We start from the raw sequence: 26960 nt of genomic DNA, 5'->3' as shown, positions 1-26960 counted from the left end.
GATGGGAACACTCAGATCCCAAGGCTCCCAGCTTCTTGCTCTGGCCCCTGGAGGCCTGAACCGAGACAGGAGTCTCATCTCTCTTCCCTTGGGTGGAGCAGTTTTACTCCAGACAGACCCACTAAGGACGTGAGGTCAAGGGGCTGCCTAGACCAAGTATCACCCAGCTTTGCTTTACTGCTGTACTCTCCAGACTAGCTCAGCCATAGCCCAGGCCCAGGCATTTCGAGTTCTAGAAAGACCCAGTTTCCTTTCTGAATAGACTCCGGGAAGGGCTCCCACTCTCACTGTCCACTCCAGCACCCATGCTGGGCCACTGGCAAGTTCCGTTGTTGCTCAAGTAGTAACCAAGAACTACATTCAAACTCCAGTTAGCTTGGCCTCACCTCCTCTCTTCTCCAACAGGGCCAGGAGAGAAGGTGTGCCTCACAGGGGCCACTGGGGAGAGTGGGTGCTACTGGAAAGGCTGCATCTGAAGATCCACCTGTGCTGGAGGAATGGAGGTTTCAGAAAGCCCACAGCAGGGAAAAGTGGGGAATGGAAGGGCCAGCCCCACACCCCCCTTCAGTTCCCCATCCCCTCAAGGCTCTGCCAGCTTCTCCAAGGGATGTAGGTCTTGCTTGTTTTTTTATATATATATGATTTTTTTTCTAGAATTTTTATTTGGTTTTATTTTATGTGCATTGGTATGTAGGTGTCAGATGCCTTCCAACTGGAGTTACAGACAGTTGTGAACTGCCATGTGGATGCTGGGAATTGTACCCAGGTCCTTTGGAAGAGCAGACAGTGCTCTTGACCACTGAGCCATCTCTCCAGCCCTTCATGTGATTGTTTTAAAAATTTATTCCTTAATGCTCACAAGTGCTTCTCTGTGCCTGGCTCCTCAGGCATTAAGTTTATTATATCCTATTTTAGGGAGATCCTGCCTGGGAGGGTCAAATAGTGGGGAGCCACCTTCTCCTCAGCTTAGATTTATAGCTCCAATTCCTACGCACCACCTTTGGGCATCTCTCTGGAGCACAGAGGGGAAATCTGCTGATGAAGAGGAGAAGGAGTTTCTCATCCATCAAGGAAGAGCTTGAGTGGTGATGGCGCTAAGGAAAAGGAAGAAGAGAGAAAACAAGGAACAGACAAAAGGGTGGTGGAGAGAAAGCTGGAGGAACTAGTCTCTACATCTGGCCAGCATTTGTGAAACCCACCCCTTGTGGGTGTTGGCTCCCTGCTGGCAGAGAGCCAAGCTCTATGGCTGTGCAGAAGAGAGGAGACCTGGTTGCAAGGCTTGACTCGGTCCCTTTTTTTTTCTGGGGCATCTAATGAGTCCTTTATACTGTGACATCTCAGCTTTCTCATCTGTCCAAGATGGGCTCTCCCACGTGGCCTGTTTTCCAACATCTACTGGATGTCTTCTGTGTGCCTGGCTCTCTGCCTTCATGTCTAACATGGAGAGACAGACCAGAGCCACTCAAGTGGTCAGCTGTCCTTGGAGCTATTGGAGCAATGTCAGACAAAGCTTCTGAGAGGATTCATTTGCCTGGATCCTGCAAGAATTAGACTGTTCCTAGCTTGTCTTCTCCTCAAAGCAGTACAAGGAGCAGGTGTCTGCAGAAATCAAACAGTATTGTTGTTCCTGGAGGCACAGATGTGGAGGTTGGGGCAGCCATCTGCCTGGCTTTGGGCACCTGAGCCTCCCTAGCTCAAACCTTACTGTGGAGATGCCATACTGTAGCTCTCCAGGAAAGCCTAGCGGGTAATTGTTTTGTTTTGTTTTGTTTTTTAACTTAATTTAAACCACTACATTTGCTGAGCACCGACTGTGCACCCTGCTTGGTGCTAGGGACTAGGGGAAAAACATCATTCATCATATTAGGTAGGCTTGAGAACTGTTCTTGTGAGCTCTCAGGATATAGCTGAGTAGAGTGCCTAGCATGTACAAGACCACAGATTCAATACTCAGAATAGAAAACAAATAGAATTGTTAACCTCAGCCAGGCATGATTAGGCACATAAGGCGAGATCCTGTCTTAAAACACACACACACACACACACACACACACACACACACACACACACACACATACACACAACTGATTTTGTGAAAAAGAATTCAAACCTTCCTCGAGGTTCCAAGAGAGAGGGGCACACAGGCTGCCTGAATAGGACAATGGGGACATGTAGCTACGGGATTCTGAGATGGCCTTCTAGAAGGAGCAAGGAGACCTCTTCCCACAAAGAGTGGGAAGAACAGGAGATGCTGGGGGCCCTGTCTGCAGCTAGGTGCCTCAAAGCCTGCAACAGTGTCAGCATTGGGCTTAGCTGGAAAGTTACATTACCAGGGGTCTGTCTCTGCTCCTGACATAGACACGGCACTCTCAGCTAGGCCCTCTCCCCATCTGTGGTTCCTGTGGTCAGCTTCTGTGGCTGGGACACAACAGCCATCTCTGGCTATCGTCGGGGCCCAGGACCAAATTCCAACAAGAGATCAAGGAGGGAACAAAGTTGGGATGTTGTCTGGACTGATGAGCCAGGGAAGAAGCTGAAACTTCCGGAGTCCTGTGGCTCTGGCGATGATGTCAGGAGTGAAGGAATCTGGTAAGAAGAGCCTCATTGGAGGAGGAGGTGGGCCCAGCTCCCCAGGGTTTGTCTCTGCCTCTTCTGTCTTGAAGGAGGGCCCTGACACAGGGATGTGGGTAGAGGGGAGGGTGGGAGAGGGGGCGGTCCTTATGCTTCTTCAGTTGCCCGGCCTCCAGCCTTCAGCCTCTCCAGGGTTCTGGTCACAGTGGACAGGCCACTACGGGCTCCTGGAGGAAATAGCAGCAGGGGGATGGAGGCTGAGTCTAGACATTATTGAACTGTCAGGTCAGAGAGCCCAAAGAGAGTGGGAGGATGGGGATGAGGGGGTCAGAGTGCTCCAGGACCCTAGGGTAGAGCTGGGGGACAGATGAGGAGCCCTAGGACCAAGTACAATGTGAGGAGGGCAGGACTGGGGAGCTCTTGTTTCAGTGTTGGTCCCACTGCCTCCTTAGCTGTGATCTTGGATGTGTCATGTAATGTCTCTGTGCCTCAGTTGTCCCATATTAAGAAAAAAAAAAAAACCCACCGAAGTTTACTGTAGCACCTCCCTGCCTGTGGTTCGTGAGAGCCAAGCTGCTAATACATGTGGAGTGGTTGGAGCTGCATCTGGACTGGGCGCTTTTGCTGAGTAAGCACAGAGAGCAGATGGGGCTGGGTTGCCTTGGAGACACTCCTCCCCGGGGTTTCCCAGTGTGGAGAACAGGGTCAGGAAGGGAGAAGATGCCTAGTTTCAGCTATCAGTGCCAAGAGCCAGACTTCAGCACCAGGAACAGTTTGGACAGTAACCAGGTCGTGAGGCCTAGCAGTAGGGAAGGCAAATTAAGGGAGCCCTCTGTCTCTGTGTCCATGCTAGGCAGGACAAGGAAACCCTAAAGAAAAATGAGAAAGGCTTGCACACACGGAAGCTGACCCAACCTCACTGCTTCCCTGGGCTGGGACCCCCTCCTTACAAGGCTGTCCAGTCAGAGAGCAGAGATGACAGAGTCCAGAGTTTCAGGCACGTACCTTCTTTACTGGTGTTGTTGCTGGGCCTTCCTTCCCCATGGTCTGGTCCTGAGTTAGGATGGACTCTCAAGTTTCCTGCAGGAGGAAAGCACCCCAAATTCCCATCTCCTGCGTCATTCCCTAATCAAGCCTACCTTGAGAGAGGACATTCTTTCTGTATCTAATCTCCATCAGTGGCTGTCCCTGCTCTTCTGTGTCCCTTTAGGTCACATTAGCTAGGCTAATTTCGGGAGGGGCAGAAGAAATGAGTTCTTGAAAGAAGTGGTAATGGGTTCTCTGTGTGTGTGTTGTTTTATTTTGTCTTGTTTTGGTTTGGTTTTGGCTTTTCAAGACAGGGTTTTTCTGTGTAATAGCCCTGACTATCCTGGAACAGTTTGTAGACCTGGCTGGCCTCGAACTCACAGAGATCTGCCTGCCTCTGCCTCCCAAGTGTGAGGATTAAAGGCGTGTGCCACCACATCTAGCTTTGTTTTGTTTTTGAGACAGGGTTTCTCTGTATTGCCATGGCTGTCCTGGAACTCACACTGTAGAGCAGATTGGCCTTGAACTCAGAAACAGTCTGCCTCTGCCTCCTGATGCTGGGATTAAAGACGTGTGCCACCACATCTGGCCAGAGGTGGTAGGTTTTTTAAGGAGGGAACTAGGAGTATGTGAAGCTCCACAGGCCTGAGGGTGTTGGGAATCTGGGTGTAGGTGGTGGAAGTAAGGTGGGAACTAATAAGAGGCCAGGAGACCTACGAGGAGGTAGAGGGTCTTTACAGGGCTGAGGATAAGTGTGTCATTTGGAGATCTTGGAAACTTCAGGGAGTGGAAAAACTCTTAAGGGAGACAGATTCCTGAGGTTTAGCCTTGTCTGCTCAGGCAGCTGGCTGGATTCTGCTACTCTGTAGCCATGGTGACACTGGCATACAACTCTCTCCCCCCCCCCCCAGAAACAGTCTCACACGTGGGCACATTCAGTGACAGTCACTCACAGGTTTGCACAGAAAGGGTTTGCACAGTTCTTGTCAAAGGGTCTGTGGGGGAGGAAAATGCTCACCTATAGCAGGTAGGATGTGGTCCAGGTTGAATCGAGCCTTCAGGAAGGGGTAGGTGAAGATGAGGAGCCCTGAGGAGGGACACAGAGGATGCTATGATGGAGAAGGCCTGACTGGTGTGAGATGCAGGAGGCTGGGATGGGTGGTTTATGAGGGTGATGTAGGAGGGCACAGGTACAGAGGGTCAGGACTGTGGGTGTGTAAGTGGGAGGTGTGTGTGTGTGTGTGTGTGTGTGTGTGTGTGTGTGTGTGTGTGTGTGTGTCTCCCCAGCACTCAGCCCTGGCTGGGAATTCAGTGCCTATCTGAGGAAGGGACTACAGATTATCCAGCCACAGGTTTGCAGGCTCATTGCTCCATTCTGCTTAGGGAAGAGCAGGTTGCTCACTTTTCCTTCTTATTCGGCTAGAACTGGGCCAGCTGGCACCAACCTCACTGACCCCCGTTTCTCTCTCCGGCTCTCTTCTCTCCCAAGACCTCTAGTGTGGCCTTCTAGGCTTCACTGCTTTCCTTCCCACTCGAACCTGATGGCCAGGAAGTCACAGGGTGGGTGGGGTCCTGCCCTGCTGTCCTCTGGGAGCAAGTGATCCTGGCACTCAGTGTTTGCAGCTGTGCCTGGAGTCCCCAGCCTAGAGCTCCAGGTTCTCTTGGGACAAGGGAGTAGGGTGAGAGATGGCATTCTACATCAATGGGCCTAGCCAGGACAGACAGACAGACAGACCTGCTCCTGACACAATGGAGGAAAGAAGGGTCTTTTGTCTCAGACGTTCTGTTTTGCAGGCCTCTATCACCCCACTCCAACCAGGCTGATGAATTGTGCCACAAACACAAGATCCCACTAGGTAGTCAGAAAGGTGTGGACCCCTAGTCTGTCCTCCTCCATCTCAGCACACTCAAAAGAGCCCTGGATCAGCTCCCCTTCCTTCACTCTGCGGTTGCATTATTTACAACTTCGTCTTTCACTCTCCTCAACCAATTTCCACTGACCAGCCCTACCTTCCATCTCTCATTTACCTCTTCAAGATATCTGCTTGCCAGAAAAATCCTCCCCCCGCCCCCAGCCCAATACCTGCTCACCAAGCCCAGCAGCACCAAGAAAGATACCACCCACAGCAGCGGCAGCCTTGGACACGGAGACACCAATGATGATGCTGCCAGCCACCAGGCCAAGGGCCACACAGGCCAGCTGCAGGCAGCGGAAGTCTCTGGGGTTGATGGGGATGTCCATGCAGGCCTACCCAGGGCACTGCTTCCAGGCCTTCTGGGAGTCTTGGGCTTCTCGGATAGACGCCTCCTTGTTGGAGCACTACATCCAGAGTGGAAACTTCTGGGCTGTAAGTCTCTAGGCGGGTAACTCTGGGGTTTATCGGCAACCTTATCCCACAGCTTCCCAGGGGCCCCTAGGCCTAGCTTAACCTCACACCCCAGCTTACTCCTCCTCCTGTGAAGGGCTCTGAAGCCAGAGGCCACTCTTGGAATTCCTGCCTGGCCACATTTCTAGCTTGGCTAGAGTTTTAGGGGGGTGGGTCTGCCTCATGGGGTCCCCCTGAAGGGGGAGCCCTGAAGAAGCTGGGTTCAAGTTCTCCTGCTCAAGACTTTTATCCCAGCTCGGCGGACCCTGCTCAGTTGCCTTGGAGCATGGGCCTATTAAAGTTTAAAGAAATGCAAGGCGGGGTCAGGGGCAGGCCTAGGGAACATAGGCTTTTTCAGAGGTACAGGCAGCAAGCAGGTGATGAGTTATTCACGAGCCTGAAATGTGAGCTCCTGTTTGCGTCCCCAAGGTCCAACGGCAGGCAGGCCAGGTTGCACTGCTGGTTCCTGAGCAGGAAGACTGGGCTTACGGCCTCCTATGGCACTTAGGGGGTAGGGATGTGAGGTGACTCCTGAGTTGAATGCTCAAGGCTGACGATGCCCCTTGGTTTAGGGGTACAGCTGGGACCCTGTTTGGAGACATGGAAGGAGGGGTAAATCCTCCAAGTCTGCTCTCTTCTCAGTCTCTCCCATGCCTCTCCCACCATCCTGTCAGCTGCTGGCCTTAGATAGGCCTGAGAGGTCTTAGCCGAAGCCTTGAGCTTAAGACGTCTCAGGGCATTGGCACACCACATTTTAGCTGCTAACTGGAGGAAACACTAAGCCCCTGGGGATTCCTGGCTGGGAGGAGCCAGTTGGGTAGGATGGGGTTGGACAGAGGACCTGGGCGAGAAGTGTCATGAAGCTGGGACATGGTGGGGACCGTTCAGCTTCAGTACGTCTACCCAGCCTGGCTGACCTTGTCAACTGGTTTGGAGGACCCACCAACCTGAGCCTGAGTAGCGGTAACCCAGTCAAGTATAGTCCTGATCCCTGGTCCTCTTTCCTAGAGCTTGGCTCTAACCCTCATTATTTATTTTATTTTCGAGACAGGGTTTCTCTGTGTAGCCTTGGCTGTCCTGGACTCACTTTGTAGACCAGGCTGGCCTTGAACACATAGAGATCTACCTGCTTCTACTTCCCCGAGTCCTGGGATTACAGGTGTGTGCCACCGCACCCGGCTTCTAACCCTCATTATTAATTGCATTTCCTGGACTATATGTATTAGGGTATTTCCAGTCCTAGAGCACAGTCCTGTTCCATGCTCTGACCCGAAGACGCTTCCCAAGGTCACATGACCCTGCTCCAAATCTCCAACCTTCCTTTTGCTGCCAATCTCTTGCTACCATGCTTGCAGTATCCACCAGCTTCAAAATCCCCTGCCTCCACTGCTTCTCCATCCTCAAGCCCCTCGCTCTTTCTCTCTGCTGAACATCTATCTGCCTGGTGCTTGCTGTCTGGTGAACCTCTCCTTGTCCCTCAAGAGCTACACAAACAGCCCTTCCTGTGCAGCCTTCAGAACCATGCCTGGGGGTGCTCTGCCGCCCCACCCACAGGGCTCCCTGTCCTTTGTTCTGCCTTTTCTGGAGACTGTGAGCTCTGTGGAATGCCATGGCCACAGATTCCTGCCTGAAGCTTCTGGATATAGGGCAGAGCTCTGGGTTTGGCCTTGCATCTCCACCTTGAGGCATCAGGGAGAAGGGTGACAGGTAGGCCATCTTTATCAACAGTCGTCTCTTGCTGTACAGTGTGGGGCAGAGGGGCTACACAGGGTCCCAGGGGCACCAGAGTCTTTCCCATGGGAGCCCAGGTTTTCCTGGAGCCATAAGGACTCAGAGCATCAGTGAGCTGTGGCACATACTAGGTCCCACCATAGAATCTCTTGTCTCCCAGTGGGGTAAAGGCTCAGAAGGTGTCTGCCTACAGAGCTGCCTGGCTTTTGTCTGCTATGGAGACACCTGACTATGGAAAAGGTCTGTCCATGGCTTTTTGTCCTCAGAAGAGCCAAGTCCAAGTGTGGGTTGAGTGTGTGGAGGAAGAGTGGTCAAACAAGCCCCAGCTTGGTCTGGTTCTATTTATTTTCCATGAAGGGTGAGAACCCTGGAACAATGTGATTAATTCACTGGTCCCTTGGGGGGATGGGCAGCTTTCTTGGATGGTTCAGAAGCTGAAGTCAGGGAAGCAGCTTCCAAGGCAACTGCTACCATGGAAACGAGGATGTCAGCCTTGTGGGGACCTTGCTCCTAGAGTCCTTCCCAGACCTGAAGCTGCTGGAGTAGTTGGCATGAGACCAATATAAGCTCTCTGTGGACCTGGGTCTGGTAAGGGGCAGTGGACCAGGAGGGAGAAGAGGTCCCAGGGTTCAAAGCAGACATGTGGAAGCCCAAACACTTTATCATCCCATGGCCAGAGCTCCCAGGGTCCGATTGAAACTAGTGTTGGAGCTAGACCAATGTCCTCTAGCTGGATTTGAGAAATGAGGCCTGTGGTCTGAGGCACTCTAGGGGGCTGGGGCCAGCTCTCTCCTTCCAAGGTGGAAGAGCTGCCAGAAGAACTTGATAGGACAGAGAGGCACGAATCCTGACAGCCTGTCAGATGCTTGAAGCTGGCTCTCTGGAGACTCCAGCCCAGTGTGATTCCGGGAGCTGGAAAACTGGTTTTTACCATCCATCCCAAGTTTCAATGTCTGGACAAGGCTCCACCATCCCAGAGCTCCCTCAGAGCACCCACCATACCTGTCTTTGTCCAGCAGAGCTAGGAAATCCAAGTAGTAGCCTGGTGAATGGTGGTACAGGCAGGACTAGAACCCAGGACCTCAGGCTTCTAATAACAGACACCACCTGGCACCATGCTGCCCCTCTGACAGGGACCCCAGGACAGAGTGGTGTGCAGAGCAGCCAATCAAAATAAGGATGGGGGTGGTGGTGCAGAGGCCTGGCTCATCTCAGTCAGCTCAATCCGCATACTGCACAGGGGGCTCCCTGGGCAAGGAAGAGGGCAGCTTGTTTCCAACCTGGTGTTAAAGTTTTACTAATCTCACTCAGGAGACAGGGTAAGTAGAGCCAAGATAATCAAAGATGATGAACTACCTACCGGATGCACCTGGGCCAGCATGACCCTTCACCTTCATTACTTTGTAGTTTTTACAGCTTGGTGAGCTAAACACCAGTAGGAAACAAACTCCTAACTAATTTGTCCGGGAAACAAAGTCTGTGAGTGGCTGAGCTGGCACTTGGGACAAAGCAACAAGGCTTTGGGCCCCAAGCCTCACGGGAAGGAATTTAAGTCCCACCATTCATTCCTAGCTTTCCAGCTCTCTGCCTCTTTTTTCATGTCCAGTGGGATAAAATAATAGCATGTACCCATAGGACAGCTGTGCAAATGAAATGCCTGTTAACTCCATGGAATGGACCTACTATAATTGCTAGCAAAACCAAAGCTGGCATAGAATCATTTAAACAGCTTTTCAAGGGAGACACCTCAGCATGTGGGCCAGTGTCGGGGGTTGGTGGGAGGGCAGAGCTTGAGCAAAGGCCAAAAGGATGAGAGCCTGGGGTCTTGGGATGCAGCAAGATTGGGGATGGTGGTGGGACGTATTTGATCTGGGAAGCACCTAAAGACACCTTCTTGTTGGAGGACTGGCCAGGCTAGTGTTCAAGTCCACAGACTATTCAGTTTCTAGTTCTGGATGCCTAGGGGCTGGGGACGTTTGGGCCATTCTGTCAGTCTGCTTTCCTAGCTGGCCTGGGTGGATGAAGGGATGTAAAGGAAGGACCATCAAGCATGCTACCACTATGCAGACGGTCACGCTATAGGATAGCCGGTAGCCCATGGCCTCAGCTCTGACCCCAGATTCCCTCTTTTTTTCTTTTTCTTTCAGACAGGATTTCTCTGTGTAGCCTTGGCTGTCCTGGACTCGCTCTGTAGACCAGGCTGGCCTCGAACTCACAGCGATCCGCCTGCCTCTGCCTCCCGAGTGCTGGGATTAAAGGCGTGCGCCACCACGCCCAGCCAGATTCCCTTTTGACATCTTGGGAAGTTATAAAAGCCCTTTCCTTCCCACCCAGCTCTCTCTAGTATGGTTATGGGTGGAAGGCACCATTTCTCTTTGTCATCAACTCTGGTAGGATAAGTGCAGGTCCCCAATAAGGGCAGACTAAGGCTTTAGGCCTTGTGGGGTAAGCACAGGAGCGCCTATTAGAGCTCCTTTTGAAATCTGCTTGTGTGGTGGCCACTGACCCTGCCTCAGCCTCTTTTTGATTCACAGCCCCTAAAAAGCAGAGTTGTTTATTGTAGAAGTGGTGTTTGGTGAGTTTTATTTCCCCAACTACAAACAGAACAGCAAGTCTCCATCTCACCTTGCGGATCCAATGAGGGACTCCTTCTCTCAGCCTTACTAGGCTCAGCCCTCATCCCGGAGGCCTGCCTCCTCTTCAGGTCTGCAGTTGAAAAAAGGACCACCAAGGCTGCCACAGGCAGGATTTTAAATTATTTATTAAAACAAGCACACGTTATGAGAGGACCTTGGCGATTGTGGTTGACTAATGTTGTGTGTCACATATGCAAATCTGTTTTCTTTATGTGACTCCACAGCTTATCAGACAATGGCTGTGCTTTCATGTCTGGGACAGTGGGGCTCTACCTCAGACACAGCAGTCTAACTGCCCTGGGTAAGCGCCTTGCTCCCCAAATGTGCAGGGAGTAGGCAGCAACAGACCCGAAGACACTGTCTTTACAGTTTTCATCATAGTAACAGCTTAAAATCAGTTGGGAAGAAGGCATTAAAAGCCAAGTGCCTGGATACCCTGCCTGGGGAAAGCCATGGGCTTGCAGCGGGAGTGTGAGGTTCTGTGACTGCTGGAAGAACACAGTTTAAAAGCAAACATATTTTTAAAAAGAGAAGTAATACTGACTTTAGCAGCAATCCCTAACATGGAAAAGGATGATAAACGAGGAACACATTTCGGTCACGGCAAAGAAAGATTATGTGTGTCTCCGTGCTATAGACTGGAAGACTGCTCTGGCTCCCTGCCCTTCCTGGCTCTCCCTGCTCAGCCAGGGAGAGGACAGGCAGAGAGGACGTCTGTAGGACAGAGGAAGGTAGGAGGATCGCCAGAAGGTGACAGTGCAGGGAGAGAAGAGGCATGTGTTTTGGCAGCCTCTGTCAGCTCCTGGAAGCTAGCTCCCTGAAGGCGGAGCCCCGGCAGCCCCCACCGCCAGCTGGATCCGGGATCTGCACACCGGGAGCGGTAGGAGCCAGGGCGAAGAGACGTTCCTGCTGCAGGCGATTATGCAAAGTGACAAGTGATTGCTTTCCTTTTCAAAGACAACCCCTTTGGAAAAAGCTTTCTCCTCTAAGGACCCAAGGGAAATGGGGGATGGGTGGGAACCCAGGGAGCCTTTTGTGGATGGAAAAGGCCTGCTTGGGGCTGCAGGGCAGGCCCTCTGCCTGCTACACCCTTTGACCTCACAGGTTTCCAGGGAGCGCCACCTTGACAGGCCTACAAGGTGCGCCTGCAATGGTTCAGAGGCCCGCAGGTGTTGAACATGGGTTTGCATCTGTGCTCCGTCCAGCCTGGGCCTGGGCTCGCCTTCGCGCCAGGCGAGATTTGGATGGAGGGGACAGCTTCACGGAGCAGAGGCCCTCAGCTAGGGCCTCATGTTCCTCAGCCAGTTCGTTCTCCTCATGCTGGGACAGCTGGCGGTTAAGGGCAATGGCCTCAGCTGCGAAGAGGGTCAAGTCCATGGTGCTGCTGTTTCTGTAGGGGCCAGGAAAGGCATGGAGAAGAGGGCAGCAAGACTGAGGTCAGCCAGGAAGGCTCTGGGATGTACCTATTCGCTGCCAGGTCCCACAACCCAGCAGCTTTTCCTGGGCCATGCTGCTCCTGGCTTAGAACCTTGCTTGACTAAGACGAGAAAGGCCTGTGAGCCTCACGGGCTGGACAGTCAGGGCAAATGGTCCCTTCTCAGATCACCCACCTCCAGGCTCTACCGTTGTCCCAGCTCTTCCCAAGCTAAGGCGCTGCACTTGCCTCCTTTGCCCCGTGTAGGCAGCGGCTCTGGTGTGGGGTCTGTGCTATGTATATCTGTGCTCCCTGAGCCCAGCCTGGGCCGGCACCTGCCGGGCACTGTGAGTCTGTTGAATAATCATCTAAGAGGGGCCTGGGGTTTGGCACTTGCAGGCATCTGCAACAGCTTCAGTCAGGTGGGAATGGCAGCCTGGGTGGACAGAGGGAGATTATTCTGGGCAGTTCCTCCTGAGAGCTGCGGAGCCCCCTGGATGCTGAACGTGGGTTTGCATGAGGCTGGTCCCCAAGGGGGTTCCCGTCCAGCCTACTCTATCCCTGTGGGCAGAGCTTGGTAGGAGCTGATCTGCAGCGGCTATGTTAACCTGAGCCCGCTGATTCTTACCTTCCGTCTCTGAAGTGGATTCTGGAAGACTAAGTTTGCTGTGAAGACTACCGATATATTTCAGTTGCTGATATGTAGCACGTGATTGTACCACCCAGTGTCATCTCTGATGATTGCACGTGATGGAATTGTATTTCTTTTCTCTTTTCTGTTTTTATGGCAGGGGACTGAAGCCAAGGCCTTGTTGATGCTTTACCCTCCACTCCAGTGAACTGCGTTTCTCTCAGTACACTTTTCAGGATGGACCCTGGTCTTTGAGCAACAGACGACTGTGTGTGAAATGCCTTTAGTGCCACATTGGACATGTAGTAAGCATTTAAGACAGAGAGGCCATTGTTACTCCTGTGTGCCTAACAGTATACGTGACAACCTGTCCCTCTGCTTTAACAGTGGCCCTGAACGCGGCCTCTCTTTTTACCAATGCTGGGAGCAGGACCCTCCAGCGAGAATGACCCACAGATAAGGGCCACCTATGGGGTATAAATGGTGATTCACAGTCACATTCAAGTGAGTAGAAAACAGGGGTTTTCCTGCAAAGAGGGCTTGAGATGAAGCTCAGAGAGAGGAGGGGGCATTCTGTGTGGAGATCAGTGAGAGGACTGAGGGCAAGTGGCCAGAGAGCTCTCTGGAGAGGGCATCACAGGTTGAAGATGGGCCCATGTCCCACACATGGCTGAGGCCTTGAGGGAAAGGAAGGCCAAGGTGAGAGAGCAGTGGGTGAGATCAAAGCATTTACCTCTGGAGGACTTGCGGCGTGGGGAGTCCCCTTTCTGGAGCTTGCTAGAATGGGAAGGACAGATTGTGGGTAATGCTGCCCCCACCTTCCAAGAGCTTCCCCCACCCAGGCCAGCAGAGGGGGCAGGTTACTACGGGTGCTTGGCCCAGCAGGGGACTTGGCTATGCCTGCTGCAGGGTCAGACCTTCTGAAGACAGAGAGTAGGAAAGGTGTCCTCTGACGTCACAGCTGCCTCGGCAGACAGCCCCCCTCTCTCCCTTTTCCTGTTAAAGTCTTCATCGCCCTCAAAGGCTCAGTTCAAAGGTCACTTTCTCTGCCAATCTCACACCCCATTTCAAGCAGAGTCCTTGTTCCTTTGTGTCCCCTGCCCTTTCCCGGTATCCATCATGCTGTTCTACAAGGTCTGCCTGTCTCCACTGGAGCGGGAAGACAGTCCTGGGCCTTGATCCTCTCGGTCTACATGGCTCTGACATGCAGTGGATGGAGTCAGCTACTGAGCTACTCTGACACCTCTCTGGACTAACAGTGCCTGCCTCCTTCCAGTGTTGGGGCGATGGAGGCTGGCTAGAGAGCATGGACACCTAGTCTTCTCGGAGGAGAAAAGCTCAGGTATTGTGACTGGCCATGAAGGATTTAAAGTTTTATAGTGAGGACTATAGTGGCTCCTGAACTCATGGAAAATACCACCACTCGCCCTTGAGGCTCCTGTACCCTAACTCCCAACTGCAAGGAGAATCACATGACCCTAAGGCAGCCACATAGGCTGTTGGACCTTGCTCTGCTAGTAACATATTATATCAGAGACCCTGAATGGCAACTCCAGACTGCTTCCTAGGATGTGTGCCTCTGATAACAGGGATCCATGTGTCAAATCCTCACAGGGCTCTAGGGGTTTGGTCTGTGGCCAAGGCTAGAGGCAAATCTTTGGCATGTCAGGGGGCTGAGCCAGGAGTCAATTCCTTCTGCCATACGGTGACTGAAGCTGCTGTCCCACCTAGACTCAGCTTGGGGCAGTCACACTGTCTGGGATGAGGGTTTCCTTGAGACACCTCCTGTAGGCCACCCAGCCTGTGGTCACTCACCCCTTGTACCCACGGGTGCTGCAGAACTTGGGCCGCGCTGAGTCTCTGCTTTGCATCTCGAACCAGGAGCTTAGAGATGAGGTCTTTGGCCTCGTTGGAGATGTGAGCCCAGTCCTTGTCAGGAAACTCGTATTTGCCTTCTTGGATGCTTTCGAATAGCTTGTTCTAGCCAAAGAGAGTTCCTTCTGCGGTCACACTGGCCAGGGATGGGCAGGATACGCTGCCACTGATCTGGTAACCCTGGTTCCAACTCTGCTAGAACTGTTGCTCATCGTTTGAGGACATCACAAGCAGAGCCTCCTCCCCAAATCTCCCTCAGATCCCCCAGTAATACTCAATGATGTTGGAAGGCCAGCACAGCTATGCCACATGTCGGGCAGGAGAGGTGATGTGTGAATAGTATCCGTGGAACAAAAGCCCAACTCCTGGCTCCTGGCAACATCCTCCCACCGCCAGCATGCCGCCCTCTCCTCCTGCCCACAGCCAGCATGCCGCCCCTCTCCTCCTGCCACAGCCAGCATGCCGCCCCTCTCCTCCCCGCTGTGCCTCCGTGCCCCGCTCATCCTGCCTGCAGGCCTTGTCTTTCCCCCTGGCCAGGCATACCTGAGTGTGTTCATGTCCGCTCTTCTCAGCAATCCTCCCCTAACATGCCAGCTGCCTGAATGTCTATCTCCATTTTACCTCTGGCTTCCCTACCGGAAGAGGGTGCCAAAAAACTCCTCCCAGACTTAGGACAATCTATCCTAAAGCTGTCTGGTACCCCACAAACATGCCGAACCCCACCCATGCCCAGTGGGAGGCCCAGGCAGCACTTACCTGGCACACCCTGCACACCTCTCCCCGGTCCCAGCCACAGTCAGCCCCACAGTGACCTACAAAGGGGGGGTAGCCACTCAGCATGATGTAGAGGACCACACCCAGGCTCCACAGGTCACAGCGCTTGTCATAGAAAGTGGCCTCGTCCCTAAAGACCTCCACCACCTCAGGTGCCATATACTCTGCAGAGCCGCACTGTAGGATAAGGGCATGGGGGAGGGGAGATGGCAAAGAGAGAGGGTGAATTCATGGGTGAGCAGATGGCCAAGTGCACAATGTAACTCAAGCAGGAAGATGGAGGGATGAAGTTACAGACAGAAGTTCTCAGGAAAGTGGCAGGGCTCACCAGTACCCAGACACAAAGAGAAACTTCAGCTGAGGCATCATCCTCTATGGCTCCCATGGCCAACTCCAGGTTCCCTTCTTGGGTCCTTCTCTGGTGCCCAGTTAAGGAGTCCCAGGGGTGCCTCCCTACCTCACTGTCTATAAAGCAGACCCTGTATGCATACACTTAAATGCCAAGAATGGCATGGGAGGGGATCTGTGGAGATATGCCTCCATCCTGCAGGGAGTGTTTAAAGCGACTCTTGCCCAACTCTCCACTAGCTCAGAGGAAGGAAACCTGATGGTTTAAAATTCTGAGGCTGGGCTGGAAATATGGCTCAGTGGTTAAGAGCACTGTCTGCTCTTCCAGAGGTTCTGAGTTCAATTCCCAGCAACCACATGGTGGCTCATGACCATCTATAATGTATAATGTGATCAGATGCCGTCTTCTGGCCTGCAGGTGTACATGCAGGCAGAGCACTGAATACATAATACTAAATAAATAAATCCTAAAAAAAAATCAGAGGCCATTGAGTCTCGAAGAACTCCGATAAAATGTCCAATCTCCCTGCCCTTTAGAAAGATAAGGTTCAGGATGGACAATGGCATCAGAGCCTTGGCAGTCTCGGGCCATGATCCCCTGGTCCTTGCACAGAAGACTGTTGAGAAAGATAAAACACATGTGTTTTACGTCTCCCTTATTATTCCAGGCTCCTACCCACTCCTCTACCCGTTGCTCCTAACTAATTTGATTAGAAGATGGTGAGTGCTCTCAAGAACAGATAGTATTTTCGTTGCTACTGGCAATTAGAGGTAATGAGTTTGAGAACAAGGGAACACTATGTTGGATGCTATATAGAAACATTTTTTAATAATGTCGCTCAGAATAAGACATGATATAAGCATATTTAAAGACAAGTCTTTTTTTTTTTTAAGGCTATTAGGGAAATTCACTGATGAAGCATGAAAAAACTCAAAAGAACCATCAGTCTTAAGTATGTGTGGACACATGTCTTCTGCAGGAGCCGCTCCCAGAGCCACTGTATGAAATGTGAAATGTGAAATATAAAGGAGGAGAAGCAATAGGCCAAGCGGTCCTCTATGCATTGGCCTGGGACCTCAGTTTTCCCACAGCGTGAGCCGTGGGATGGTTGCTCCTATCCTCTACCTCAAGGGGGATGCACTGACTTCAGCGGGTATAACAGGGCAGGCTGTGCAGTGTCTGTTTTCATTGGGACAAGAGTCAGGATGCAGCCTGCATCTGAGGAGACGATGGCTCTCCTTTGGCAGAGGGGACCCACCCCAAATGAAACCTCCAATGGCAGTTTCATTAGCATCTGGGTGGGATTGGGTTTGAGAGGCAAAGGACCACTCAGGCCTGAGAGGTGTGACAGGGGATTTCCTTTCCTAACCCTCTGGTCTGGGTGTCACAGATTCAGATGCTCCACACACACAGTAGCAGGGCACAAGGTACTAGGCCATACTTACTGGAGTGGTCAGCTCTGGGGTGGTTATGGGGGTGCAGGAGTTGTTCAGTTTCACCCCACTGCCCAAGTCAAAGTCACAGATTTTCACTGGAGACACCTGCAAAGGAAGACAGAATGGTTTGCCATAAGAAGCTGGGGTTAGTGGGGACAGCAGCAGGACAAACAGAAGCTTGGTTGTCAATGGCAACTGCTCTGTCTACCAGGCCATATTTCCTGTCCTTGGGTTAGCTAGGCACCTGAGGACTGACTCCCAGCTCTCCTCTCTCCATACTCTTAATTTCCTAGAGGAGAAGAGGCTGAACTAGATGGCGTTAAGATCGCCATGACCTAGCCAGGTGCTGGTGGCACACACCTTCAATCTCAGCACTCAGGAAGGAGAGGCAGGTGGATCTCTGAGTTTGAGGCCAGCCTGATCTGCAGAGTGAGTTCCAGGACAGCCAGGAAGGCTGGTCTCAGACTCACAGACATCCACCTGCTTGTTTCTTGAGTGCTGAAATTAAAGGTGTCACCACACCTCCCCGTTTTAGCAATTCTTAAATGTATGACCAGCCTAGCGTCACCAATAATATACACCATTACCACCATCAGTTTCCAAAACTCTTCCATCCCTCCAAGTGGGGACTAAACTCTAGCAATGACAGCTCATTTTTGGCCCCCAGCTCAGGCAACTCTAGCCTACTTCTGCCTTGACTAATTGGTCCATTTTAGATATTTGATGTAATTGGAACATAAATGTTTGTATATATAGCTCCTTTCACTTGGCATAAATGTTTTCACTGTTCTTGTTTTGGCAAGTGCTGGGAGTAGAACCCCAGGCCTGTGCATGCTAGGCTAGTTCTCTCGCCTTATCTCCAGTCCTGGCAAAAATGTTTTCAAGATTCATGTATGTTAGAGCAGGTATCAGAACTTCATTCTGTTTTAGGGCTGAGTAATATTCCATTGTCTGTAGAGATCACATTTTGATTATCCATTCTATTGATGGACCCAGGGTTGTTTCCATGGCGGCTAGTTTAAATAATACTGTTATATAGATTAGCACACAAATATCTGTTCCTGTCTCGCCTTTCAGGTTTTTTTTGTTTTTTGTTTTTTGGTTTTTGGTTTTTCGAGACAAGGTCTCTCTGTGTTAGCCTTGGCCATCCTGGACTCACTTTGTAGACCAGACTGGCCTCGAACTCACAGCGATCCGCCTGCCTCTGCCTCCCGAGTGCTAGGATTACAGGCGTGCACTCGCCTTTCAGTTTTGAGCACACACCTCAGAGATGTGCCTCAGATGATGTATCTACGCTTAGCCTTTGGAGGGTTTGCCAAACTATTTCCCACATTTCACAGCCCCAGCAATGTATGAAGATTCCAACTTACCCACATCCTCACCATCATGAATCGTTTTCTATTAAAAAAAAAGTAGGAGCACAGTAGTGTCTCACTGTTGCTTTGATCTGCAGCTCTCTAACCAGGATGCAGAACTTCTTTTCATGAGCTTGCTAGCCACCTGCAAATCTTCTTTGAGGAAAGTCTATTCAGGCCTTTTGACCATTTCAGAACAGAGTTGCTGCTCTGTTGCCAAGTTTTAGGAGGCCTTTATATATTTTGGTCATTAAACCCTTATCAGATAGATTACTTTCAATTCTCCGATTATTTAAGTTATCCTTTAAGCTTCTTGATAATGCCTTTTGACATTCAGCCTCTCTTAAAATTTAGATTTTTTTTTTCAACCATAAAAAGGGGAAATAAGGATGTACCATGGAGAACAAACTAAACACAGGACCTGAGAACACCTTGTAAGTCAGAGGCAGTAATGGCAAGTTCTGAGCACATAGGGCTCTAGGGCCTGGTTACCTTAGTGTTCATCTAGGCTTTTTCATGTGCCATTGGATGACTTTGTGTAAGGATTTTTCAAACTTCTCTAAGTGCCAGTTTCCTCATTTATAAAACAAAGATAATAGTGGTGTCTATCTTAAGATGTTTTAGAAACACTAAATAAACATAAGTGCCTGGTACAATGTGAATGCTTGAAATGTTAACTGTAATTATTATTAATGGATATAATAATGATGCATTATGAAGGTGTATGCCAAAACCACTGACAGGAAGGCACAGCCACAAAGTCTTTGTTCCTTGAGACAGGTTCTATGTAGTTCTGGCTGTTCTGGAACTCACTGTGTAGGGCCAGGCTATCCTTGATCTCACAGAAGTCTTGCCTGCCTCTGCCTCCCGAGTGCTGGGATTAAAGACGTGCATTACCTCAACCAGCAGAAGTTACAACATTTTGCTTGAGGCAATACATTAACATCCCTGCCAAGAACTGTGCATAGTGGACTTGCTCACACAGTCTCTTCCAGCTGCTCCTTACCTATGAGCTAAGGATTCTGCACCAAGACACACTGCTCTTGCATAAGTATGTGCACGCACACACATGAGCTGTGAATGTGGGCTACTGGTACCATCAACCTCCTCCTCCTCCTCCTCCTCCTCCTCCTCCTCTTCTTCTTCTTCTTCTTCTTCTTCTTTTGTTTTTTTGAGACGGGGTTTCTCTGTGTAGCCTTGGCTGTCCTGGACTCGCTTGGTAGACCAGGCTGGCCTCGAACTCACAGCAATCCACCTGCCTCTGCCTCCCGATTGCTGGGATTAAAGGCGTGCACCACCATCGCCCAGCCTCCATCAACCTCTTCTAACATAGAATTTGTTAAATTCATACACTCGTAAGGCAATGCAAAGACTCCCATTTATCAGTAGATGGGCTATGGTAATGTTTACCCAGGTTACACTGTTCAACACAAGCATTAATGTTTTACTTTTAATGAACACCTTTGGAGCTAGGAATAGAAACAAACTCTTACCAAGAACTTGCTCCCTAATTATCACTTCTAATAGTGGACACCATCTGGCATAATACCATACCACAACTAGCATTTATGGGCAGGGACATAGCTGTATAAAAGAACATTTTTGGGTTGTCTCTGACTCTCACCAACTACTCTGAAGCATTGTGATAGGAAACAGTAATAACGCTGTGCACGGCTCACATATTTTACAAGCTTGCAGGCTGAAGCCAATCACACAGATGATCAGATCAAAAAGGCACAAGGAGGGGCTGGAGAGATGGCTCAGAGGTTAAGAGCACTGGTTGTTCTTCCTGAGGTCCTGAGTTCAATCCCCAACAACCACATGGTGGCTCACAACCATCTATGATGAGATCTGGTGCCCTCTTCTGGCCTGCAGGCACATATGTGGGTAGAATACTGTATAAGTAATACATAAATTAAAAAAAAGAAAAAAAAAGGCACAAGGACTAACTACCTGGATTTTTTTTTTTTTTTCAGACAGGGTCTTACTCTGTAGCCGAGGCTGGCTTTGAACTCCTGGTTCAGCCTCCTGAGTGCTGGGATTGCATCTGGCTGGAATGTGGGAACATTACACATTAGGTACACCTCTCTTATGTGTACGTAGTCAGCTGCACTTGCGACGTGGCCAGAGGAACGTCTAACTCCTGCACGGAGGTAGGGAGGTACTCCTGATCAACATGAGCTGTAACGCCTCAAACCAAGCCCTACATACCTTTTCTGGAGATTCACACAGTATGTTTTCTGGCTTCAGATCACGGTGAGCAATGCCTGGAGTGACAATCGGCAAAGAAGGGGTTAACATATGCACATAATTATCAAACATTCCACACACAATTAATTTTTTTCCCAAATGCTGTTGTTCGCAGATTAATTCCCAATTACGGTACATTAAAAAACCAACGAGCTGCAGGAGGCAGTGGTAAGCAGAGACACAAGCCGAAAGCACCGTTGATTCTGCCAGCTCTTTTGAAGTGGAGGCTTCAGAAGTCTGGCAGGGATAAGAAGCGCCAAATGAGTCCCAGCCAGCCCACTTGCAGCACCGCAGAGACAACCGAGAATCTGAGAATTCGTACTGTGCCACCTGACACAAAGCAGAGCAGCCGGCCCCTGCAAATGGCAAGGCTTGGGAGAGTGGAGGCAGAAATAATTAGTGCCTTGTTTGAGGGCATCTCAGGGGCCTGGATGGCTCCCCCCATTTCTTCTCATGTAACTGGTTTTAGATTCCTCCAGTGCGACTCCTGGAGTACTCAGAGCACCAAGTGTTAGTCTGCAGTTCTCCCAAGGCTTCTCGGCTATTCTTCTTACATACTCCTCACGGCAGGCATGTTTGTGGCCACCCTGCCTGCAAGCAGAGCTTTAGCTGAGCACACTGCTCTTTGGGGAAGACACCACAGTGTTCGGGCCAGACTCCTGTAGGGGCCTGCAGATAGCAGTTGACCCACGAAGGGGTTAATTTTTGCTGGAATGGCCAAGAAGGTACCTGGGGGGGGGGGGGCATCTTCTTCCTCACGACAGAAAGGGATAGAGCTATCAGATGAGGCCATGGTGTTCCGGCACAGAGCACAGAGCACGGAGTTCTTCCCTCCCCCCCCCCCCCCCCACAGGACACACAGCACCGCAGCGCAGGGCCTGGAAGCCCGAACAAGCAACTGAAGGAAGATACAGAGCAACCCGGAAAGTGAAGCTGCCCCACTGCAACTCCCTGGATCAACTTCTCGGGCAGCTCTCTGGTTCCCTAGCAACAGGCCGGGCTTTCCGAAGTCACTTCACTAGAGAAGGAACAGCTGAGCTGCAGCAGGCTAAGGAACTTCATCAGTCTCCTAATTGAATGAGAACCCAGAGCCACTCTGCCCGGGCCTGCACAAATTGAGTCAGGCTATACTGCTCACTACACTAAAAGTGAAGGATATTTTCCATTATGGCAAGTGCTCCCACAGAAGATCACAGGCCGCACAGGAAGCCTTACTCTCCAAATAGGTGCCCGTGGCCCGCCTGGGCCTCAGCCCGAAAACTCGGGGAGCCGGGCTGTAATAATGGGCCTGCCTGAGTGAGCGCACCAGCCATCGCTCCATTTCCCTGAGGTTAAGCTGCACCGTGTCCAGTATTTAAACGTAGGGAACTTGTTTCGGGGCTGACCCATTCTTGCCCAATTCATCTTCCAGGCGTGAAGTTATTTAGAAAACAGCCAAGTTCAGCTGGAAATCGTTTTTCATCCCCTCCAACTTCTAGTCACATGGGCAGGGGGGCCAGCTACATGGTAACAGGCACTTCAGAACTCCTAAGACACCACTGGCCTCCAGTCCCTTCAGTGCGTTTTTGTAAATAAATAAATAAATAAATAAATAAATAAATAAATAAATAAAATAAAATAAAATAAAACTGCCTTTACCCCTCCTCCAAGGTATGGCTCCTGTGAAAAGCTTGACCCAGTTTTGCAATCTACAGAGGCAGCTTGGGGAGCAGTTGTAAATCTTTGTCAGGCAGGTGTTACCTGCATGCATCCCAGCTTTCAGAAACAGAACCGCTTCCATTCATCATGCCGTGCAAAGTACAGACACCCCCTTCTATGGATTTTCAGCCCAGGTGCAGGGTCAGGGCCCCAGCATGGACACCAGCAGTTTGCAGACCACTGTCAGCCACCGAGGAACTGGGAGGAGTCCATGAGCCTGAACCTCTGCTCACCTGCCACACATGGGTGTGCTTGCTATGTGCCTGACACGGAGTGGGATGCGTGTATGTCATGCCTACGGCTGGGTCTCAGCACGCACAGCCACAGTTGTGCAGGGAGTGGAGCTAACTCACAAAGCAGGCAGAACACTTTACTTCAAGGAAAGTAGTTTTAGAAATAAAAACTCTTTATGTCTAGTGGGAGAGGGTAGAAGTAACATTTAACAGAGGACTACTCTATGCCAAAGGTTTTATATATATATATATATATATATATATATATATATATATTTACACACACACACATATACATATATATTATAGCCCATATATATAATATGTGTTATATATAGAATATAACACATGTGTATATACATAGGTATGGCACTGCTCTAAGCCTTTATTGTATATGAATTTGTGTATGTCGCTGTGTGAATCTTGTGTACATACTGTATATATACACTTGTACATGACAAGAACTGTGCACAAGCACCCTATCACTATACATGTGTGTAGTTTCTGACATGTATGCACACATATGCCCATAAGGCACACAGAAGACACAGTCAACAAGTATAATGTGTTAACGACCCTGGAGGACACGGTCATCTCTCCTAATTCTTACTGTAATGCCACAGGGTGGGTGGGTGCTACCACTGAAAGAACACAAGAGGGTTACAAGAAGGTAACTCAGTTTTCTGTGGCATTAAAAAAAAAAAAAAAAAGTAGGTCTGGACAGATGGCTCAGAGGTTAAGAGCACTGGCTGTTCTTCCAAAGGTCATGAGTTCAATTCCCAGCAACCACATGGTGGCTCACAACCATCTATAATGAGTTCTGGTGCCCTCTTCTGGCCTGCTGGCTCACATGCACGCAAAATGCTGTATAAATAATAAATAAATCTTTTAAAAATGTATGTAATAGACCAACAGACTTATGCAAAAAGATTTAATTCACTACAGAAGTTCTTAAATTAAAATTAAAAGACTACCTAACTCTATCAGGCCATTGTGAAACAGATACAGGTGATATCCTTCAAAAGAGGAGGAGGAGCAGGCTGTGGTGGCACACACCTATAATCCCAGCACTTGGGAGGCAGAGGCAGGTGGGTCTCTGTGAGTTCGAGGCCAGCCTAGTCTACAGCATGAGTCCAGGATAGCCAGGGTTACACAGAGAAATCTTGTCTCGAAAAACAAGCAAAAAAAGAAAGAAAGAAAAAAAAAAAAAGATGAGGAATAATGCTAAAATGCTCACATGGGAATGGGCCATTCATTTGTGAATTTTACATTATTTGTAAAGAGAAGAAGGGGCCGAAGAGATGGCGACATGGTTAAAGAGTGTTAATCATTCTTCCAGAGGACACAAGTTTGGCACCCAGCATCCATGTCAGGCAGCTAGCTCATAACCACCTCCAGGGGGATCTGATGCTTCTGGCCTCTCTGGGCATTCCACTTGCATATACCACCACACAGACTCACACACGCATAATTGAAAATCAAGTGGGTTTTAAGAAAGAAAAAAAGACCCATTACCTACATAGAGCCACAGTGCACGAAGCCACAGATGCTTTGGGCACTATGAAATCCAGTCTTTTCACCCCTTATTCCCCTCCCCCCCATACCTCTCTCTATCTTTCACTCTACCATCCCCCACCATCCACAGTGAAGCCTTGGAGTCACACCACCTCCCCTTTCTAGGTGGACAAGTTTGCATCGTGAGGTGCCAGATGTACCACCTCTTGGACAGGTTCCCTGCCAGAACTGTGCCCTCTGCCTTGGTACCCTGAGTCTGGCCAGCCCAACCTGCCCACCTAAAGCAAAGGCTTGGATCACCTTTAGTATGCAGGAAGTCAAGGGCAGTGGCAACATCCCGCACCACTCTGCTGGCTTCTAGCTCATGGAAGTGCTTCCGCTTCTGGATGTGTGCTAGGATGGAGCCTGGGGAACAGAGGGATGAGAAAGAATGGCTTTGTAGGCTCTGTAAGTACAACTTCTTAAAGGACAAGTTTGAGGTTAGGGACACAGGCTTCCTCATTGCTACCCTCTATGCCTATGTGTGACAAGTTCAGATGCAGAAGAATTATATACAAGGCAAAAGGATTCTAATGCCACTGGGGCTGGTCTGGTTTCTGAAACTAAAAATGAAAACACAGGGCTGTGGGGGGCTTAGAGACATTTCCTCCTGAGAAGAACACAGACAGGCCCTCCAGTGGAAAGTTCCCACCCTCAACTGTGTAAGTAAAGCCCTGGAGTGGGGACACCGAAAACATAGGATTGCTTTTCCTCCTAAGTATTCTTCTACATGCCATTGTTAATTTTGTTGGCAATGATTAACATTTATTGAATATTTGCTATGTGCCAAGACCTCTATGTTCAATCCTCTTCAAATACACTACCTTACCACAGATGCACAACATTTATAGAACAATTACCCTCCTTTTATGAATGGGCAACTTCTGTTAAAAATGGTTAAGCAACTTGCTTAAACTCACACGCCAGCAAGTGGCAGAGCCATGACTTTTGTCCAGTAAATCCACCCTCAGAGTTTGTGCACACTTTCTTTCCACAGGACTGTGGTCCAGCTGCTGGGGGATGGGCAGGTGAGCCCACCCATGTCCCCTTTACCCCATGGTCTGGCTTCACTTGAGTAACACCTTAAGTGACGGCGTAAGAGGATCTTAGCTGCACCCAGTTTTCTTAACATGTAATTCACAGCCTATACTCAACTACTGGAAGCCAGTGTTTCTGGACTGAAGGTGTCATTCTCGGGTCCTAAAAAAATGGCTCATGCTTACTTTTTATGGTTTTTGTCTTGTTGTACGTCTATTGTTTATAAATGTATTTAAAAACCAAGGCAGAGAATAGTATTTAATACACTTCCCAGGTGTCCCTAAGCACAGTCAGTTGTTTTAATGATACCAACAGCCAGCACTTATAGAACTCTTTGTGCCTATCAGCCTGGTGCTAACTGCTTCTCAAGTACCGTCTCTTTCAGTCTTCACAGCCGCACCGTGAGGTAGGTGCTACCAATAGCTCCATTTTACTAATGTGAATACCATTTGGAAAAGGCTAACTGAGGTTTCCGAGGTCACGGTGGCTGATAAGTGTGACTTCAGCCCCTCTATGTAGCTGTCAGCCTCACACATTCTTGTATCCTCCACCTTGCAAATGAGTCCTAGGGCTGGGTGAGCAAAGGGGAGGGAAGGTGTCGGTTTTTTTTGTTTTTTGTTTTTTGTTTTTTGCTTTCACCATGACAGAAGAGCAACTTAAATGTGCATTCCAGTGATGGCAGTGTGGTGGCTGAAAAGGCATCTTCCTTCTACCAGAAGGGTGGCATGTTCTTGTCCTTCTCCGTACCCCGAGTCTGTGTTCCAAACAACGGGGCCCTCCTCTCCTCTGTTTAGCCTTTCTAGACTTCACAGTGTAAGCCGAAGCTTCTACTTCATAATTAATTTAGTTAAATAGTGAATGTGTCAAAACAGGGGACCGATAAATTGACCACTGGCAATATCTACGTATGATTCCTATTATAATGAAAAGGCATTTATAGACGACCCACACAGGTGACATTCTAAGCTCTGCAAAATGCTAATTATCATCCTTCCCTCTGGCCTCCCTTCTCGCAAACCAAGGGCAGTTGCTAAGTCCTTCATCCTTTTTATTAGCTTGACTCGCTTTAGAAGTCTCTGGGATTCATGATGGATGAGCACCCACTCTGGGTCTTAATCCAAAGTCCAAACACATACTCAACGAGACGCACCTCCTTGCAGTTTCTCAAAGACCAAGTAAAACCGTGTATCATCTTCGAAGAATTCAATCAGCTCCAAAATGTTCCTTAAAGAGAGAAGAGGGGGAGCATTAGATGCTAACGTCCACCACAAATATCCAATGGACAAATATACAGTGGCTGCAGTGGGCAGACATCAACTTGAAATCAGAATGCTTATTAAGGACCCATGTTTGAGAAGCAGCCAACGGTGTTAGCAAGATTCAGGTCACCTTATCTTTCCATAATGTTTAGTCTCTGGTGTTTTCGCCAAGTCTGGGCTGTCAAACCCCAACCCTAAAACCCACTAGGTAGAGTTATAAAAAGTCCTGGTCACATTAAACTGAATAAAATCTGCAGCCGACTGGAAGCAATTGCGGCTAATAACACTGAATAGTAGGTGTGTGTCCTGGAGGCAAGCAGCAAATAATTACTTGCCCTCCCTCTTGCCCATAAATCACGAGGCAGTATTTACATTGCCTGGAGAAAATGGAAACATCTGTCAAATAGACTTGGGGCCTAACGTGGGCACCGCTAGACCCTAACTGCTAAGCGCTGCTTAATGAAACCGCCGCGTTCCTGGCCACCGTAGCACTTGTGGCCTTCCCCGGTGAGCACTCTCTCTCTGCCGGAGCATTGCAGTGCTCTGCCAACAAGGTCGTCTTGTAACTCAGTGGGGAAGCTACCGGCTTGGATACTGGAGGTGTTGGGGGCTTTTTTTTTTTCCTATAGAAGAACGAAATAAACCTAGTAGAGTCTCTAATGCTGAACTAAGAAGCTGCAGGGCTGAAAATAAAAATCTGTCCCTCGTAAAAAAATGCTGACCACTTGGGGAGATACCAGGCTTTTACTAGTGTGAAGGCGTCC

At 49.8% G+C, this 26960-nt stretch overlaps 2 protein-coding genes across 5 annotated transcripts in view; both read right to left on the bottom strand.

Annotated features, from left to right (window-relative positions):
- Positions 1-2718: 2718 nt before the first annotated feature.
- On the bottom strand, positions 2719-5970 carry Kncn (kinocilin). The gene is made up of 4 exons (XM_051172033.1): positions 5689-5970; positions 4616-4684; positions 3577-3651; positions 2719-2798 (listed from the first exon to the last, which is right to left on the bottom strand). Exons 1-4 carry the CDS (start codon positions 5837-5839, stop codon positions 2719-2721), a joined length of 375 nt encoding a protein of 124 aa, XP_051027990.1. The 5' UTR covers positions 5840-5970.
- Positions 5971-11015: 5045 nt separating this feature from the next.
- The window catches only part of Mknk1 (MAPK interacting serine/threonine kinase 1), a 42623-nt gene continuing 26678 nt past the window's right edge, over positions 11016-26960 (bottom strand). For 2 of the 4 annotated variants that reach the window (XM_051171145.1, XM_051171144.1), the window contains 8 exons: positions 26088-26161; positions 24161-24265; positions 20376-20431; positions 16819-16914; positions 15007-15201; positions 14191-14355; positions 13109-13152; positions 11016-11720 (listed from right to left, as the gene is read on the bottom strand). In XM_051171145.1, the coding sequence (XP_051027102.1) occupies positions 11486-11720; positions 13109-13152; positions 14191-14355; positions 15007-15201; positions 16819-16914; positions 20376-20431; positions 24161-24265; positions 26088-26161 (970 nt within the window). In that variant the 3' untranslated portion in view covers positions 11016-11485. The remainder of the gene's footprint in view (positions 11721-13108; positions 13153-14190; positions 14356-15006; positions 15202-16818; positions 16915-20375; positions 20432-24160; positions 24266-26087; positions 26162-26960) is intronic. The other 2 variants (XM_051171146.1, XM_051171147.1) reach the window with 2 other exon arrangements.

Source organism: Acomys russatus, chromosome 29, assembly GCF_903995435.1.
Source record: "Acomys russatus chromosome 29, mAcoRus1.1, whole genome shotgun sequence".
NCBI classification, from domain to species: Eukaryota; Metazoa; Chordata; class Mammalia; order Rodentia; family Muridae; genus Acomys; species Acomys russatus.
The sequence above is the reverse complement of the archived record's forward strand: the minus strand, read 5'-3'. Positions and strand labels throughout refer to the sequence as shown.